The sequence below is a fragment of the Papio anubis genome, chromosome 6, assembly GCF_008728515.1.
Source record: "Papio anubis isolate 15944 chromosome 6, Panubis1.0, whole genome shotgun sequence".
In the NCBI taxonomy this organism is placed as follows: domain Eukaryota; kingdom Metazoa; phylum Chordata; class Mammalia; order Primates; family Cercopithecidae; genus Papio; species Papio anubis.
Window position 1 is genome coordinate 146,439,630 of NC_044981.1, and position 20,220 is coordinate 146,459,849.

General features: G+C 36.3%; 1 protein-coding gene and 1 pseudogene across 5 annotated transcripts in view; both read right to left on the bottom strand.

Moving 5' to 3' along the window:
- KPNA5 (karyopherin subunit alpha 5) overlaps nucleotides 1-20,220 on the bottom strand; it is a 66,079-nt gene that overhangs the window by 19,617 nt on the left and 26,242 nt on the right. For all 5 annotated transcript variants that reach the window (XM_031667471.1, XM_031667474.1, XM_031667473.1 and 2 more), the window contains 3 exons: nucleotides 18,351-18,445; nucleotides 15,027-15,158; nucleotides 12,007-12,095 (listed from right to left, as the gene is read on the bottom strand). In XM_031667471.1, coding sequence (XP_031523331.1) covers nucleotides 12,007-12,095; nucleotides 15,027-15,158; nucleotides 18,351-18,445 — 316 coding nt within the window. The remainder of the gene's footprint in view (nucleotides 1-12,006; nucleotides 12,096-15,026; nucleotides 15,159-18,350; nucleotides 18,446-20,220) is intronic.
- LOC116275634 lies at nucleotides 3,750-3,845 on the bottom strand (annotated as a pseudogene).

The following is a 20,220-nucleotide window of genomic DNA, read 5'->3' on the forward strand; positions in this document are numbered from 1 at the left end:
CACGATCTCAGCCCACTGCAACCTCTGCCCCCTGGGTTCAAGCAATTCTCCTGCTGCAGCCTCCTGAGTAGCTGGGATTACAGGCGCCTGCCACCGCGCCTGGCTAATTTTTGTATTTTTAGTAGAGATGAGGTTTCACCACCTTGGCCAGGCTGGTCTTGAACTCCTAACCTCGTGATCCACTCACCTCAGCCTCCTAAAGTGCTGGGATTACAGGCGTGAACCACCATGCCCGGCCAGATTAATTTTTTTAATCATGAAAATAATATATGAATTCAGAAAGCAAGGAATACAGTTTCAAATTATATAAAGATTACCTACTGACAAGGAAAGTTCTTTTGTTGTGTTTTTAACAGAGTATGTCTTAGTATTTTTTTACCTGGTTTGCAATGAACCTTGGTATCTACTAAGAAACTGAGTATCTAAAATGAGAATTTTTCTTCTCAGCTCCTAAGGAGTTACTACTTACAGGTTTTTTTTTTCAAAGCATAACTTTATGTTTTAGTTATTTATATTTAAATAGGAGATCCCCTAAAATAGTAGTACTTGAAACTTTTAGAATTATGGACCCCCTTGAGACCATAATGGATCCTTACCTCAGAAAAAAAGCACATACATCAAAATTTGGCATGCAATTTCAGTATTTTGTTAACCTCCTAAGGACCTCCACAAACCTGCTAGAAGTACAAAGAACCTAGGTTAAAAAAAATCCCCATTTTAGAGTGACATATGCAAATATGGTGCAGAACAGGTGCTTGTTCCTGGGGGAACACCAAGAAACTTGCAAACACTGTCAGAATCAAGTTGATTAGAACTCTGAAGATAGTCAAAAGTATATGGCAACTAAGATAACTTTTAACCAGGAAAGGGCTGAAATCTGGTAGGAAAGGTTTCCAGCATTTTAACCTACTCTTACCCAACCCCCTCCCCAGCCTGGCAGCAACCTTTAAGACAGAAGCCTGAGTTCTCACTGTGGGTTCCTGGTTCTGAAAGGAGTAGAGCAGAACTTGTTTCCAAGGAATTGTGTTTGTCTGTTCTGACCTATTTGGAGGCTCCCTGAAAAACTGATGCAAAGGGCTTGCCTTTGTTTTGCATAACTGGGAATTCTCTCAGGGTGGAAAAGTAGCTTTGTAAACAAGGAATGGTCCTCAAAAACATTAAAAGGCAAATGAATGAGATGTGACACCTGAGCAAAAGATACAGTTGAGGCAAACAAGGGACACATCGAAAACCTGTCTGGAAAGGTGGGGAGTAAGATACTTGGGCTATGAGGGATGTGAAAAGCTCCCACATGTATAAAACAATCTGAAGGCCCATGCACATGTCCAGGGCAGAGTCCACAATCAGAAAAAACATGAAGAGACCTACGCTTTCACTTCTAGTTTTTCTTTAGACTTAGCACCAGCAGGGAGTAAAGTAGTGCTAAGTCACAGCTGTAATCAGCCTGACTAAGCATTGAAGAGGTGGCTCAATGCAGGGCCAATCTTTAAAAACCTGGAGACTTTGTTTGTTCATTTTTGGCTCCAGATATTTAAAGCACTCTCTGCTGTCAAACCATTAGCTACCCACTGAGTTAAGGAAAAAGAGATTTCAGAGACCACGCATGACAAGGAATACAGGCTTTATAAAATTAATTTTAAAAGTCCCCAAATAAATAACTACAACAAGGAGCAACACGAAAACCTGGAAAGAGAGGAGAATCTGATTTCCATAGTTCCACAGTTACAATAATCAGTCCAGTTTTTCAACAAGAAATTATAAGGCATGCAAAGAAATTTTAAAAGTGTAGTCCATTAACAGTGAAATATATAAATTAAAAGAAATTTTCCCTGAGAAATCACAGACATTGGATTTACTATGCAAAGATTTTAAATTCATTGTCTGATACACTCAAAACAGCTAAAGGACCTATGAACAAAAAAACTAAAGAAAACTATAAAAACAATGTCTCAACAAATACAGAATCATCACTATGGAAACAGACATTATAAAAAGGAACTAAATAGGAATTATGAAGCTGTAAGTATAAAACTGAAATTAAAAATTCACTAGAGGGGTATGACAGCAGATTGAGCAGGGAGAAGAAAGAATCCACAACCCTAAGATAGGTTAACTGAAATTATTCAAACCGAGGAGCAGAAAGAAAAAGAATGACAAGAAATGAACACAATCTAAGAAAGCTGCAAAATACCATCAAGTATACCAATATATGCATAATGGAAATCCAAGAAGAAAAGGAGCGAAAAGAATATGTGAAGAAATAATTATTGAAAACTTTTCAAACTTTATAAAAGAAATGAATCTACACATCCAAGAAGCAAAATAAACTCTAAGGATAAACTCAAAGAGATACACATGAAGACACATGTAATCAAAAGACAAAGACAGAATCTTGAAAACAAAAAGAGAGAAGTGACCCATAGTATACAAAGATTCCACATAAAGATCAATAGCTGATTTCTCATCAAAAACCATGAAGGACAGAGGCAATGGGATGACATATTCAAAGTGCTGAAAGAAACTCTCAACCAAGACTTGAATATCTGGCAAAACAATCCTTCCAAACAGAAGGAGAAAGTGAGATTCCTACATGAGCAAAAGCTGAGGAAAGGCATCACTAGCAGACCGGCTTTACAAGAAGAGCTAAAGGGAATCCTTCATGCTGAAATGAAAGGGCAATAAACAATACCTCAAAACCATACAAAGAAATAAAGAATACTGCTAAAGATAGCTACATAGGTAACTCTAAGAGCTAGTATTACAGAATTTTTGGTTTGTAAATCCTCTTTTTTTCCCTACATGACTTAAAAGTAAAATGCAGGGGCCGGGCACGGTGGCTCACGCCTGTAATCCCAGCACTTTGGGAGGCTGAGGCAGGCAGATCACGAGGTCAGGAGATCGAGACCATCCTGGCTAACACGGTGAAACCCCATCTCTACTAAAAATACAAAAAATTAGCCAGGCATGGTGGCGGGCGCCTGTAGTCCCAGCTACTCAGGGGGCTGAGGCAGGAGAATGGCATAAACCTGGGAGGTGGAGCTTGCAGTGAGCCGAGATCACACCACTGCACTCCAGCCTGGGTGACAGAGCAAGACTCCGTCTCAAAATAAATAAATAAATAAATAAAATTTTTTTCAAAAGTAAAACGCAAAAAAAATCATTATAAATCTAGGGTAATGGGCACACAATGTGTAATATTGTAATTTGTGGCAATAACAAGAAGGGTGAGACAGAAATGTATAGGAGTAGTGTTCTTTGTATAATTTTGAAGGTAAACTGCGAGTAATTTAATCAAGGTGGTTACAAGTTTAAGGTGTTAATTATATTCCTTAGAGTAACCATTAAAAAAAAAAAAAAAAACTTTTAAAAAAATAGGAAAGGAAACAAGAAAGGAATCAATACTGTAAATTATTTAAAAAAAAAAAAAAGTGACATTTGGAAAACAAATAACAATGGCCAGGTGCTATGGCTCACACTTATAATCCCCTTGCCTTGGGAGGCCAATACAGGAGGATTGCTTGAGTCCAGAAGTTCAAGACCAGCCTAGGCAACATAATGAGACTCTGTCTCTACAAAAGCTCAAATAATAATAATAATAATAATAATAATAAACTGGCAACAGTAAGTCCCCATTTATCAGTAGTTATAAATGTAAATGAATTAAACTCTCAAAAGTAGTCAGTAACTGGCAGAATACATTAAACAAAACAAAACCCATAATAAGTCTACGATGCGTCTACAAATGACTCATAGAATCAAAGACAAAAATAGGTTGAAAGTGAAATAGAAAAAGATCTTCCATGCAAATAATACACTTGATCTCAGCCAAAAGGCCGAGAAGCGATTTTCCATGCAAATAATAACAGAGCCAGAACAGTTATACTAATATGAGACCAACTAGACTGTAAGTCAAAAATTGTTTTCAGAGACAAAGAATAACACAATATATTGATAAAAAGTCAATCTATCAGGAAGAAGTAACACATGGGCCAGATGCAGTGGCTCATGCTTGTAATCCCGGCACTTTGGGAGGCCAAGGTGGGTAGATCACCTGAGGCCAAAAGTTCGAGACCCGTCTAACCAACATGGTGAGATCCATCTCTACTAAAGATACAAAAATCAGCTGGACTTGGTGGCATGTGCCTGTGGTCCCTGCTATTCAGGAGGCTGAGGCAGGAGAATAGCTTAAACCTGGGGGCGGAGGTTCAATGAGCCGAGACTGTACCACTGCACTCCAGCCTGGGCAACAGAGCAAGATTCTGTCTCAAAAAAAAAAAAAAAAAAAAAGAAGTATCACTTAAAAACTTACATGGTCTAGGCCGGGCACGGTGGCTCATGCCTGCAATCCCAGCACTTGGGAGGCCAAAGTGGGTGGATCACAAGGTCAGGAGATCAAGACCATCCTGGCTAATACGGTGAAACCCCATCTCTACTAAAAATACAAAAATAATTAGCCAGGCATGGTGGCGGGCACCTGTAGTCCCAGCTACTAGGGTGGCTGAGGCAGGAGAATGGCCTGAACCCGGGAGGTGGAGCTTCCAGTGAGCTGAGATCACACCACTGCACTCCAGCCTGGGCGACAGAGCGACACTCCGTCTCAAAAAAAAAGCAAAAACAAAACCAAAAAAACTTACATGGTCTAACAAGAATGCCCCAAAATATACAAAGCAAAAACTGACAGAATTGGAGTGAGAAAAAGACAGTTGTGCAATGAAAATTTGAGAGAGCAATATGCTGCTTCAAATAATAGACAGAACTTCTAGGTAGGTAATTAATAAGAAAATAGGGGAATTCAACACTATAAATCAACTAGATATAACAGACATCTAGACAACATTCCATTCAAAAATAGCAGAATATATATTTTTTCTCAAGCGCACATGCAACATTATCCAGAATACATTATATATTAGATCACAAAGCAAATCTAATAATTTTTTCTTTTTTCTTTTTTTTTTTTTTTTTTTTTGAGACAGATTCTCACTCTGTTGCCTAGGCTGGAGTGCAGCAATGCAATCTCAGCTCACTGCAACCTCTGCCTGCCTCCGGGCTCAAGCTATCTTTCCACTTCAGTCTCCTGAGCAGCTGAGACTACAGGCACGTACCACCACACACAGCTAATTTTTGTATTTGTGTAGAGATGGGGTTTTGCCATGTTGTCCAGTTGGTCTTGAACTCCTGAGCTCAAGTGATCCGCCTGCCTTGGTCTCCCAAAGTGCTAGGATTACATGCATGAGCCACCACACCCAGCTCCAGTAAATTTTTTTTTTTTGAGACAGAGTCTCACTCTGTCACCCAGGCTGGAGTGCAGTGGCATGATCACTGCTCACTGCAACCTCTGCTTCCTGGGTTCAAGCAATTCTCCTGCCTTAGCCTCCTGAGTAGCTGGGATTACCAGCATGCACTACCAAGCCCAGCTAATTTTTGTATTTTTAGTAGAAATGAGGTTTCGCCATGTTGGCCAGGCTGGTCTCAAATCCCTGCCTCAAGTGATCCGCCTGCCTTGGTCTCCCAAAGTGCTGGGATTACAGGCATGAGCCACCATGTCTGGCTCTGGCCCTGATAAATTTTTGAAAAGTGAAATCATAAAAAGGACCTTCTCTGACAACAATGGAATGAAACTAAAAATAAAGAGGGAAAATTAGAAAATTCAGAACTATGAGTAGAGTAACATACTCTTTTTTTTTTTTTTTTTTTGAGACGGAGTCTCGCGCTGTCGCCCGGGCTGGAGTGCAGTGGCCGGATCTCAGCTCACTGCAAGCTCCGCCTCCCGGGTTTGCGCCATTCTCCTGCCTCAGCCTCCCGAGTAGCTGGGACTACAGGTGCCCACCACCTCGCCTGGCTAGTTTTTTGTATTTTTTAGTAGAGACGGGGTTTCACTGTGTTAGCCAAGATGGTCTCGATCTCCTGACCTCATGATCCGCCCGTCTCGGCCTCCCAAAGTGCACATACTCTTAAATAACTAGCGAATTAAAACACACACACAGACACACACACAGAGAAAATACTTTGAGATAAATAAAAATAAAAACACACCAAAACTTAAGGGATGTAGTGAAATTAATACTCAGAAAAAAATTTGTTAACACCCATATGAAAAAAGATAACCTTCCACCTTCAGAAATTAGAAAAATTAGAGTACATGAAACTTACAGCTAGCAGGAGGAAGAAAATAAAGTTAAGACCAGAGATCAAATACAGAATAGAAAAACACTACAGAAAATCAGTTAAACAAAAAGGTAGTTCTTTGACCAAAAAAAAAAATCAACAAAAACAAGCCTTTATCTAGATGGACAAAAGGAAAATGATTCATATTACTACAATTTGGCTGGGTGCAGTGGCTCACACCTGTAATCTCAGCACTTCAGGAGGCTGAGGCAAGCGATCACCTGAGGTCATGAGTTCAAGACCAGCCTGGCCAACATGGTGAAACCATGTCTCTACAAAAATAAAAAAAATTAGCCAGGCGTGGTGGTGTGCACCTGTGATCCCAGCAACTTGGGAGGCTGAGGCAGAAGAATCACTTGAACCTGGGAGGCGAAGTGTGCAGTGAGCCGAGATCATACCATTGCACTCCAGTCGCAACAGAGCAAGACTCCATATATAATCATATTACTACAATTAAGAATGAAAGTAGAGACACTACTATCAGCATTTCAACAACAAGAAAGAATTATATGAGAATATTATCATCAAGAGCCAAGAAAGATAAGCTAGAGGAAATGAAAAACCACGTAGAAACACAGAAACTACCAAACTGACTTAAGAATAGAAAATCTAAACAGAACTATAACAAGATATAGAATTCTAATCAAACATTTCCCAAAAAGGAAAAGTCCAGCATCAGATGGCTTCACTGGTGAATTCTACCAAACATTAATGAATAATTCTCAAACTCTTTCAAAAAATAAGAGAACACTTAAAATAATGGAAAAAATGTAACTGGATTATTTGTAACTCAAAGGATAAAAGCTTGAGGGCATAGATACTCCATTCTTCATGATGTGCTTATTTCACATTGCATGCCTATATCAAAACATCTCATGTATCCCATAAATACACACACCTACTATGTAACTGCAAAATTTTTCTTTAAAAAATAAGAGAACACTTCCTCATCAATTCTATGAGGATAGCATTACCCTGATACCAAAGCCAAAGACATCAAAACAAAAGTTACAAAAGAAAAAATATTTCTTTGGAATATACATGCAAAAATCCTCAACAAAATTCTAGGAAACTGATTTTAGCAGCATATATTATGACCACATGGCATTTAACCAATGAATGCAAGGAAGGTTCAATATACAAATATCAATCAAAATAATAAACCATATTAATATAATGAATTTAAAAAACAAGTTATCATTTCAACTGGATGCAAAAAGTATTTAAAAGGGCTCAACATCCTTTTATGATAAAAACACTAAACAGGTTGAACCTGTAATCCCAGCACTTTGGGAGGTCGAGGCAGGTGGATCACGAGGTCAGGAAATCACGACCATCCTGGCCAACATGGGGAAACCCTGTCTCTACTAAAAATACAAAAATTAGCTGGGCGTGGTGGTGCACGCTTGTAGTCCCAGCTACCTGGGAGGTTGAGGCAGGAGAATTGAACCCAAGAGGCAGAGGTTGCAGTGAGCCAAGATCGTGCCACTGTACTCCAGCTTGGCAACAGAGCATGACTCCGTCTAAAAAAAAAAAAAAAAAAAAAGAATCCAGAAATAGAAGGAAACTACCTCAACAGGATAAAGGGCATGTATCGAAAACCATAGCTCACATCACACCGAATGGTGAAAGAGTTATAGTTTTTACTCTGAGATAAGAAGACAAAGACACTCATTTTTGCCACTTCTAAATAACACTGTAATGGAAGCTCTAGCCAAAGCAATTGTGCAACAAAAAGAATTAACACAGCCAAATTGGAAAGCAAGAAATGAAACTATCTGTAAAAAAAAAAAAAAATTTAGAGATGGGGTCTTGCTATGTTGCACAGGCTAGAGTGCAGTGACTATTCACAAGCATGATCATAGTGCACTACAGCCTCAAATGACCCTGACCTCAAATTCGAGTTCAAGACCAGCATGGCCAACATGGTGAAACTCCATCTCTACTAAAAATACAAAAATCAGCCTGGTATGGTGGTGCACGCCTGTATTCCCAGCTACTTGGGAGGGTTGAGGATGAGAACCACTTGAACCCAGGAGGCTCCTGACCTCAAATGACCCTCCCTACTCAGCCTCCCAAGTATCTGGGACTACAGGCACATGCCACTATGCTCAGCAATGAAACTACCATTATTGACAGATGACATGATCTAATATATGGAAATCCACAACAATCCACAAAAAAAACTATTAGTGCTAATAAATTCAACAAAGTTGCAGGATACAAGATCAATACACAGGCCGGGTGTGGTGGCTCACACTTGTAATCCCAGAGCTTTGGGAGGCCAAGGGGGGATGGATCACTTAAGGCCAGGAGTTCAAGACCAGCCTGGCCACATGGTGAAACTCTATCTCTACTAAAAATACAAAAATTAGCCAGGTGTGGTTGTACATGACTGTAATACCAGCTACTTGGGAAGCTGAGGCACGAGAATCGCTTGAATCTGGGAGGCATAGGCTGCAGTGAGCCAAGATTACGCCACTGCACTCCAGCCTAGGTGACAGAGCAAGACCCTGTCTCAAAATAAATAAAATAAATACATAAATAAATAATCAACACACAAAAATCAGTTGTATTTCTATATACTAACAAGGAACAAGTCAAAAAAGAAATAAAGAAAACAATTTCATTTACATTTGAATAAAAAGAATAAAATACTTTGGAATACATTTAACCAAAGAGGTATAAAACCTGTTTACTAAAATCTACAAAATATTGTCAAAATGAAAGAGCTTAATTAATCAAAAGATATCTCAAGTTCATGAATTGGAAGCCTTAATATTATTAAGATGGCAATACTGCTTAAAGTGATCTACAAAGTAAATGAAGCCCCTATCAAAATGACAATGACCCTTTTATAGAAATGAAAAAGTCAACTTACACCCACTAAGAAGATCTAAATCAGAGTAACAGATAATATGTATTGGTGATGATATAGAGAAATTACAACACTCATACATTGCTAGCAGAATGTAAAATGGTATAGCTGCTGTGAAAAAGTTTGGTAGTCTCTAAAAAATTAAAGATAGAATTACCATATTACCTGGCAAACTCCATTTCTACGTATATACCCACAAGAATTAAAAACCAGTACTGAAACAAAACCTTGTATATGAATGTTCATAGGAGCACTATTTATAGTAGTCAAAAGGTGGACACCCCAAAGTGTTCATCTATTAATGAATGAATAAAATGTGGCACATGCATAAAACGGAATATAATTCAGCCACAAAAAGAACGAAGTACTGATACATGCACTATAATATGGATGAACATTGAAAACAGTAAGGTAAAAGAAGCCAGACACAAAGGTAATATATTGTATGATTCCACTTATGTGATATATACAGTATATGCAAATCCATAGAGAGAGAAAACAGATTTGTAGTTTCCAAGGCACAAGGTGATGGCAAAACAGGATGTGACTGCTAATGGGGGTACTGGGTTTCTGTTTAAGGTGGTAAAAAAAATTCGGGAACTAGACAGTAGTGATAGTTGTACAATGTTGCAAATCTACTTAATGCCACCAAATTGTACACTTTAAAATGGTTAAACTGGTTACATGTATTCTACCACACTAAAAAAAAGTTTCTGTTCTAAAGGCTTTCCTAAAAACAGATGTGAGATTTCTCCAAAATAAAACAGATTTGGAAATAAAATAGTTATACTGATTTTGTATGCTAAGAGTTGACAAATTTTTAGGGTTTGCAGGCCCTCTTTCTTGTTACTATTACTCACCTATGCTGATGTAGCATGAAAGCAACCAAAGACATTAAGTAAGTGAATAGGTGTGACTGTGTTCCGATAAAACTTAATTTACAAAAACGTGAAGCAAGCCAGATTTGGCCTAAGAGATAAAGCTGGCCAACCCCTGTTGTATATTATTGTTCTTTTTTTGTGTTAATGGAGTTATTATGAGAAAGTACAAATATGCTGCATTATAAAGTTGAGTTAAATTACAGCAAAGTTGTATCGGAATAGTTTATAGTAGGAAAAGACTTACTGAGAATCAAATCAATACTAATAAAATAAATTAAAATATCACTCAAACAGAACAGATAAAATGACACATTCGTTTTACATTTATTTAAGCATTACCAAATATGAATTACAATGTGAACAACAAATAATGCATAATCATTTTTTAAGCTGAAAACTTTTCCTTTTGCCCAACTCCAGTGAGAGTATCTAACTTAACTTCCTTTTAACTATCTTTCTTATTTTTTTTAATACTTTGCAACTAAGATGAAGTTTTATAATGAAACTCTGAAACTTTCCAACTTTCTAATACCCTTTTTGGAAATTATTATTATTACATTATTATTATTATCTGAAATGGAGTTTCACTCTTGTTGCCAAGGCTGGAGTGCAATGGCACGATCTCAGCTCAGCGCAACCTCCACCTCCCGGGTTCAAGCAATTCTCCTGCCTCAGCCTCTCGATTACAGGCATGCACCACCACACCCGGCTAATTTTGTATTTTCAGTAGAGACGGGGTCTTTCTCCATGTTGGTCAGGCTGGTCTTGAACTCCTAACCTCGGGGGATCCACCTGCCTCGGCCTCCCAAAGTGGTGGGATTACAGGTATGAGCCACCACGCCCAGCCTGAAATTGTTTTTATAACTATTACTACATAGCTGGGTACTGGTTATTCTTCCTTCATTTTATTTTTTAGTTTGGTTTCTGCAGTCATGGTTAAAAAGCACCTTAGGACATTTAAAGAGATTAGACCTAAGAAATGTTGACTACTTCATAAACCACTACCTACTTGAGATATTAACAAATAATAAAATGAAATAGAGACAGAACAACAAAAACAAAAATTGCTCAGTTAATTTATACACCACATAAATCAGGTGAGACAAGTATCAAATTGAAACTTTAAGAAATGTTTTTAATAGTACAGACTTCAAAAGGATTAATATTGAACTCTAAATCAGTACTCTCTTTTATAGCTCAGCTAATAACTTTAAGCCCATAATAAATGAAATTATAGTGAGTGGTTCAGTGGTTTGCACACAGATCTTCGATTAATATTGGTTAAATGAAATCATGCCAAGAAATAACTTGTCCACAGAAAGCTAGAGTAAAACGTTTTATGAAAACTAGTGTCTAGAAATTTATTCTTCCTATTCAATTCCTCAGCTGGAGAGGATGAAGAATGTACCTCCACGCAGAAATGAAGAGTAAAATATTTACTTCTAACCATCTCCTTGATTAGTATGTTTCTTCACTACTTGCCATTGGCATTTATCCTACATAAAGATCCTCTTAATCATAAACAATATGTATAAACCTGTCTTTCAAAAATTTTTATGTCATTTCTATAAAGGACCTTATATTACAGGGTAATTTCTTTTTTTAAAAAATACATAAAGTAGTTGGAGAAACTATTAGATAAATCACTTTAAGTAAAATTCTAATCCTGAAAGAAAAATCTCTATCTTAAAATCTTTGTTCTTTTAATAAAATTTAAAACATACTGACATCCTAAATACACTATCTGTTCAAGTATTAAGGATTCCCTGCTATAGCAATATGTAAATTTTATTGTATTATAAACTACTATATATCCTTGTTTTTGCAGAATAATTATTTTATATTTATATCAGTAAGCATCAAGTGAGCAATGACCACTGTTAAGTGTGGTTTAAGAGAACATAAAAGACACAGATAACAATTTGAAAATTTCTCTTGGTTCTACCTACTTTCAAGCTACTATAGGCCTGATAACCATAAGACAAATTTAAAAGTATGACTGAAGAACTTAATTACATATGTAGAATATAGTGGAGTATATAGTTTTTGATACATACTTAATTGTGATAAAGTACTTACTCTAAAAGAGGTGGAAGTATTTCACAATTCAAAACAAAATCTCTGCATTCTGCATTGTCACCAGCAATATTGCCAAGTGCCCAAACAGCCTTAGGAAAAAAAAAAAAATCTTAAAACAATATTTTAAATTAGAGGCTTTCCTTCAGGAATGAGATTTTAGTACAGAATGAACAAAGCAACAGTTTGTGACATGTTAAAAAAAAAAGTAGAGAAGAAAAACTTTCAAAATGCAGTTTAATATTTTTATTCAAATTGAAAGATAGGACATTTAAAAAGTTTTCCAGCTGAGCAGGGTGGCTCACATGTGTAATTCCAGCACTTTGGGAAACTGAGGTGGGCAGATCGCTTGAGACCAGGAGTTCAAAACCAGCCTGGGCAACATGGTAAAACCCTGTCTCTACCAAAAAAATGACAAAAATTAGCTGAGTGTGGTGGCATGCACCTGTCATCTCAGCTACTTGGGAGGCTAAGGTGTGAGGATCACTTGAGCCCAGGAGGCAGAGGTTGCAATGAGCCATGCTCCATCTTGGGCAACAGAGTGAAACTCTGTCTCCAAAAAAACAGTTTTCCTTGCGTACTAGTGAAATATCTATACTGTTCAACAAAGAGCATAGTTTACTCTGAATTTACACAGAAAGACAAAATATATCTATCTAGCACATTTTCCAATTATAATCATGCACTGCATAACATTTTAGTCAATAACAGACTGCATATAAGATGGTAGTCTCAAAATATTGTAACACCATATCTTTACTGTACCTTTTGTATTTTTAGATACACAAATACTTACCACTATAGTCTATAGTAGGCCGGGTGCAGTGGCTCATGCCCGTAATCCCAGCACTTTGGGAGGTGAGGTGGGCAGATCACTTGAGGTCAAGAGTTTGCGACCAGCCTGGCCAACATGGTGAAACCCCGTCTCTACTAAAAACACAAAAACTAGCTGGGTGTGATTGCAGGTGCCTGTAATCCCAGCTACTCAGGAGACTGAAGCATAAGAATTGCTTGAAACCCAGAAGTTGGTGGTTGCAGTGCAGATCATGTCACTGCACTGCAGCCTGAGTGACACGGCAAGACTCTGTCTCAAAAAAAAAGAAAAACTGCCTACAGCATTTTTAGTACAGTAACATGCTGTATAGGTTTGTAGACTGGATGCAAAAGGCCATGCTATAAACCATCTAGGTCTGTGTAAATAGACTCCATGGAATATGCACAATGATGAAAATGTGTTTCTCAGAACACATACTGATTTACTAAATTTCAATTAGGTAAGAAATCATGCAAATGCAAATTATCATATTATTTTATCATTTACTTTTGTACTAACACCATAAACTTTTCGTGTTAGTACAAAAGTAGACATGCTACTTTTCAATTGGGAAAGTTTTATTTCAATGTTTAAAATATAAGTTAGTATTTTTAACATCTACTCTAGACCTAAGATTTTTCTGTTTGTTTTTAAGAAAAACCTTTAAACTAAAGACATTTTCTACCTTGTGGAGGATAATATTCTGTTGGTGGAGATCTTAATTGGTATAACATTCTTAGAGTCTGACTTTGAAATACATAGTAAGAGCTTTAAAAATTTTATCTTTTGGCCGGGCACAGTGGCTCACGACTGTAATCCCAGCACTTTGGGAGGCGTAAGCAGACGGATCACCTGAGGTCAGGAGTTCGAGACCAGCCTGGCCAACATGGAGAAACCCCATCTCTACCAGAAATACAAAAATTAGCTGGGCGTGGCGGCAGGCGCCTGTAATCCCAGCTACTCGGGAGGCCTGAGGCAGGAAAATTGCTTGAACCTGGGGAGCGGAGGTTGCAGTGAGCCGAGATCGTGCCATTGCACTTCAGCCTGGGGGACAAGAGCAAGACTTCGTCTCAAAAAAAAAAAAAAAAAAAAAGAAAATTTTTCTTTTGACAGGGTAGTCATTTTTCCTAGTAAAATAATCAAAAGGCACATAAAGAGTGATGACATGTAATGATATTCATATTATTAACAACACCAATAAGCTAGAAATAATCCAAGTGTACAACAATTGAGGAATAGATAACAAATTATGATACATGTCTGAGCAGATATTGAGTAATCAGTAAAATTTCCTTGGAAGAATAATTACTGCCATAAGAAAAGGCTCCCAATGTTAGTGTTAACTGAAAAAATATATATATAAAATGAAATGAATAAAATGGTAGAGAGATCAACAGATTCATATACATAAAAATGATGCAAAACAAAAATGTCAAATGACTTGATTTTATTCAGATGGTACAATTATATGTAATTAAATTTTCCCTCTTACAACAAAACTTTATTAAATTTATTAAAAAATGGTTCTATTCAAAGTAATGTGATACTCTTAAAACAAGCAACAAAATAATCTACATATACCCAAAGAACAAGAAGTCAAACCAGTCCCGCTTTAAAACCCAGCTCTGCCATTCATTGTGACTTTAAGTAAGTTACTAACTTTTGAGTCTCAGTACGCACTTTTTTTTTTGAGACAAATCTCGCTCTGTCACCCAGGCTGAAGTACAGTGGCATGATCTCAGCTCTCTGCAACCTCTGCCTCCAAAAGCTCAAGGAATTCTTGTGCCTCAGCTTCCTGAGGAGCTGTGGCACCATGTCTGGCTAATTTTTGTATTTTTAGCAGAGCTGGGATTTTGCCATGTTGGCCAGGCTGGCCTCGAACTCCGGGCCTCAAGTGATCTGATCGCCTCAGCTTTCCCAAGTGCTGAGAATATAGACATGAGCCACCATGCCCAGCCTCAGTATGCACTTTTATAAACAGGAATAGTAATTCCTATGCTAGCTGCAATCACATTTATAGAGAACCCAGGATTATGTCTGGAACTGTTCATTCTTCCTCCCTTCTAACTTAACACCAAAAGCACTACTGTAATTTAATGCAATATACAGCAATTAGAAACAAAAATGAATTATACATTGTGATTACAAATGGTACTTTCAAGAGAAAGCTGAATTCTAGTACATATAACAATACAAATTAGAAACGTACCTGCTCTTGAACATCTTCATGTTCAGAATTAAGAAGTTTGATAAAAATTGGAACAGCCCCAGTTTCAATCACTACCTTGGTATGCAGAAAAGTTCCAGATGCTATATTAGTTAATGCCCATGCAGCTTCAAACTAAGAAGAAAAAAAGATAAAATAAAGGAAAGAACCAAAGAAATGCCAGAAAGGCAAAGAAGGAAAGAGAGGGAGTAAAGACCTACTAGGACAACTGTGAAAGACTGACTTAATAAGGTTCACCGTGAAGTCAGATTTAAGGATTAAAAACTCTTAGGAAAAAAAGTAATTGTCATCAAAGATCACTGATTACAGAAAAGATAACTGATAAAAATGTAATGAAAATATACAAAATCAACAATATATAAACACCTTTGAATTTATAATTCATAAAACTCCTCTTTATTATTACAGAGCCAAGCATTCTAAAGCAAGCAGTTTAAAAACAAATACGAGACACTACTTGTAACAACAGTATGTTCAGGACACTTAGAATCATAAGAGGTACTTATTTCTCTACAGATCATGTAACTTTCTACTTATTTAAGAAACAAAAAAATTAGAAGTTGAGAGATTTAGGTATCCGTCCAACATCAAGCTTTCATTATTAACAGAGCCAGTGCTGGGACTTCTGGTATTTTTTTAAGCTGCAGAGTCTCTGAGAAGTTACTCATATCAACTCAATTAAAATCTGAATATATATATACATTATGGATTTAAAATAAAAGCAACTGAGAAAATTCAACCATGGCTCCAAAACAATGAACTAGTGAATTACTGAAAGCAACCCACAAATCCAAAGGCAAACTAAGCAGCGACTATAGCTTAAAAAATATTTCACATATTTGACATATAAAATTAACCATGAAAAAAATTTTTTTAATATTTCACATAAATAACTTTTCACATAAATGTAGATGTCATTATAAGTAACAAAAAATGTACCCAAAGGCATTACTGAAATACTAAAAAGTACAGTTACTTTTACGTTTAGGACTAAGAACAAATTTTAAAGGGAATTTATATTTAAAAATAATGGAGACCATAGTTCTAACCAATTGTAGATAATGAAATAAACTAGTAGACAACTAAAAGGTTACTCTACAAACTTGCCCCTAGTATACCCCAGAAAGCCTTAGTGGAGACTGGTAAAGTCAGAAGCCTACCAGCAACCAATTAAACATAAAACGAGTGATAAGCAAGTGACAACTGTGAAAACCTAGAGCGTATGGCTACAATTTTTTTAAAAAAAGGTAAACTTTCCAGTTAAAAAAAGAAAATAGAGACAGAATGCCTATTCAGCCTCCTTTCATTTTAACTATCTGACAACAATGGCAACACCTCTGATTTGTCAAAAGGAGCCAAAAACCTGGATATTCATTTGAAATCCCCCAATTTTTTAACGTTTAATATCTAATTCACGTTTTAAAACATGCGCAGGCCAACAAAACTTGTTTGTAGGCCCCCAGTGTGAGATCTGTTAGTTAGATGGAACAATCATATGAACTAACATGCTTCACATGTGCTTGGGTAACATGGCACAACATGTAGCTGTCCCAAGACCACACTGCTGAATTTCTATAGTTTTTAATTACAGTGATTAATAAATGTTTAACTTCTCAGTGTGTGTGTGTGTGTGTTTATTTATTTAGAGACAGGGCCCAGGCTGGAGTGCAGTGGTGTGATCACAGCTCACTGTAACCTCAAACGTCTGGGCTCAAGTTATACTCTCACTTCAGTCTCCCAAGTAGATGAGACTACAGGTGCATGCCACCACACTCAGCTAACTTTTATTTTTTTTGTAGAGATGAGGTCTCACTATTTTCCCAGGCTGGTCTCAAACTCCTGGGTTCAAGAGGTCCTCCCTCTTCAGCTTCCCAAAGTGCTGGGATTACAGGTGTGAACCACCATGCCCAGCAAATCTTCCCACACTGTGCTGTCTACACATGCTATCCTCTAAACCTAGTATTAATTTTCCTCTTTTCGGTCTGCCAAAGGCTCCTTCATCCTCAAGACTAGTCCTGCAACACTACCTTTGTGAAGTCTTAAACTTAAACTTCCCCTAAACAGAGTAAGTTGCTATATTCTGTATCCCCAGAGTACTTTGTTTATAGCTCTGTTAGAGCACTAAGGACATGACGTTACCACAGATCTTTTTTATGTCTGTCTTTCCCAGGAGAAAGTGAGGAATTTCTCTGGACAGGACATCTGAATTTTGGAACTACAATATCTTACATGATGCGTGGCTCAAACTAGTTCTCAATAACTTTACTTATTCACATTCAATCATTTCTTCTTTCATTCAATTGGAATTAAAAAGCCAAATAATAGGTATCAAGAGGTCTGGGTTTTAGTCTGGACTTAGGGCTTGTATAAAGCCATGGAACCAGATGTCATGATCTCTAGTTCAAAATAATTGACAATAAAACTGCAACACGACTAAAGTAGCCTCTTAGAGACTCTTATTGTAAACATTCTCAACAATTTTTCACATTCACACATGCAATACATTCCTTTGCTTATACCTAAAATGTGAGGATCTTTCCCAAATTATTCAGCTAGGTAGACCACTACTCTTAAGTCTTAAATTCAATAATTGTTACTGAAGTAACAGTTCTCCATTATTGACAATAGCATTTATAAGTTAGGTGTATGTCTTGTGCAATTCCTGATACATAGATAAAATTCCAACCTGTACTCTGACTTAAGAAAATACATAGCAATGAATGTCAGGAAAACCAATCTTTTTTTAACATTAAAATATTCACAAACTTCAGTAAATTACCATTAGTAGCAAATTATTTGGAAGACATCTTAAAATTGTAACTATATCATGGTTGAGAACCCATGTTCTTTATGACAAACTTAACTCTGATCACATTTCTACTAGATAACACTAAATACTAATTTATTCTGTTTTGAAAAAAAGAACTAATCAATCAGCTAAAAGTGTTTTAAGAGGTAAAAGTTAGAACCCTGGCTAGCTAAGAATCAAAATAAATTTAATAACATTTTAGTCCGAAGTTTTCTAAAACAAAAAAGTTATTAAAGGTTAACAACTATAAATTGTTTATTAACAGTAGTAATGATTTTATATACTTTTTCCAAAATTGCTTAATAAAATAACAATTCCTAGAAAAAACTAGCACTGCAACCATGTCCAAGGCAAGACAGGTGGCACTACCTTTTCTTTTAATTACCAAGTATTTACTTAATGCTTACAATAGAGTCAATACTGCAGAAGTTGCTTTCACTAGAAACTTTAACATGTCATTTCTAGAGAAAAATTAAGAAAGAAAACTTTAGACTCACTTGTAAAGTGCAATTTTCATTTCTTTCAAGAAATTTCACAAATCTCTGTACAACTCCTGGTTTCTGTATAACTTGATCTATTGGTGGATTAGGTTCTAAAAATTTAAAAAGACTTAAGTTATTACAAATACACAAAAAGAAAACAATCTGGTCCCTGTGTCCATTAACAGGGCACATAAAATAACTCTTTCCTAGGCTTCCCTGACCCAAGATTAAAACCCTTAGCTAGATGTAATTGAAGTCAAATTTTCTCCAGAGTATAACTTTTTTGTACATTTTGCAAATTCCGCTTTCTCATTCACTGCAAGAAATTTTAAAAATATTTCCTACATAAACATTTAAATTTTATAAATTGAAGGCTATTGAGGACACCTTCAAAACACTGATTATTTCTGTCCAAAACTCAAAATACCAACTGAGGAGTAAAGTTTCCACTAATTCTTTACAGTACTACCCTTAATTTCTAAGCATATCTCCTTCATTATCAACCACAATTTACCTAATGTCTGTCAAACGAGATTCTTTTTTGTCCGGGAATTATTTTTTACAGAAATGCTAATGGACTGTCTACAATTATTGATAATTTTCATGAAATGCAGACAGTTTTTGAGAATCATAAAATATCTAGGAAGCTTATATAAAATCCAGACAAAGACATTTCAGGTACTGGTCATCTAAGTATAAAGAACTCTCTCTTCTACCTTGGCTTCAGCAAAACGTACCCTCTGTGGTTCTTCCGTAACTTCCCTATTGGTGCCCCTTTGGGATAGTCTTATTCCTGTTTATTCTCATCTTAGAAAATGTACCTATTTTGTTAATTCAAGTACCAGATATTATTACTATTTGTGATAATTCACAAACCTAACAACCTTAGCTTTGTTGTTCTTAGCTGAATTCTCCTTTCCTAGATTTCAGACCATATTCCTAAGTGACTATAAGATGTATTTTTATTTTCACAACTTTTAAAATGAATTTTCACACCTTCTTTCAAAATGCAGCATACCCAAAATCAAACTCATTATATCATCATGGTTATTCCTTCCCTTGCCCTGCATCCACCAGCCAAATTGCATATTACTGAGTTATGTATTCATGTAGTCATGCAAAAGAAAAGACTCATTTCCACTTCTGATTCTTCCTTTTCTTCTTACTTCCTCTATTTGACTGTGTTACTGATCATAAAGAACTCATATATTAATGTTAACATACTGCGTTTAATGAGTAGGATGAATAAGCAAATGGTGGATATAAAACATCTGTACAAATCGTTCTTTTTGATATAGAAAAATATTTTCATTAAGTTTTAAGTCAGCTCAAATCCTAGAAACCTTGCTCTCAATTGTTAAGAAAGACTTACTTAGAAACAGACTTCCTTCTTCCTTTTCATTGTTCTACAAATTTGCTAGTCTTCTAACTTGGGCAAAATTTAGAAAATTTCTGCAAAGTTAGTAAAGTTATACCCATCAAGTTTTGTTTGGGTGTTCTACATGAAAAGCCCCAATTCTTCAAAATGGAAAAATGAATTCCAGATCCTAACTTATACTGTTATAAAACATCGACAGGATAAAACAGTAAGTATTCTTAATCATTCTACCTTCCACCTTAAAAAAATCAAAACAAAATTATAGGATTGCAATTACTACCTTCACTTTCTTGTTTTTCCTTTATTTCCAAAGAAAATCATAAATATATTATCCTATTTTGTTTTAAATTTAATGGACAGAAATTTTGTCTTGCTCTTTATGAAAGAAAGAGAGAGAAGGAAGAAAACACAGGGTTTTGTGGTTGGCGGGTAGGGCGAGGTGGGCATTGAGACTGTCAGCTATATATATAAAAGTAAATATAGATATGAGATATACCCACACATACA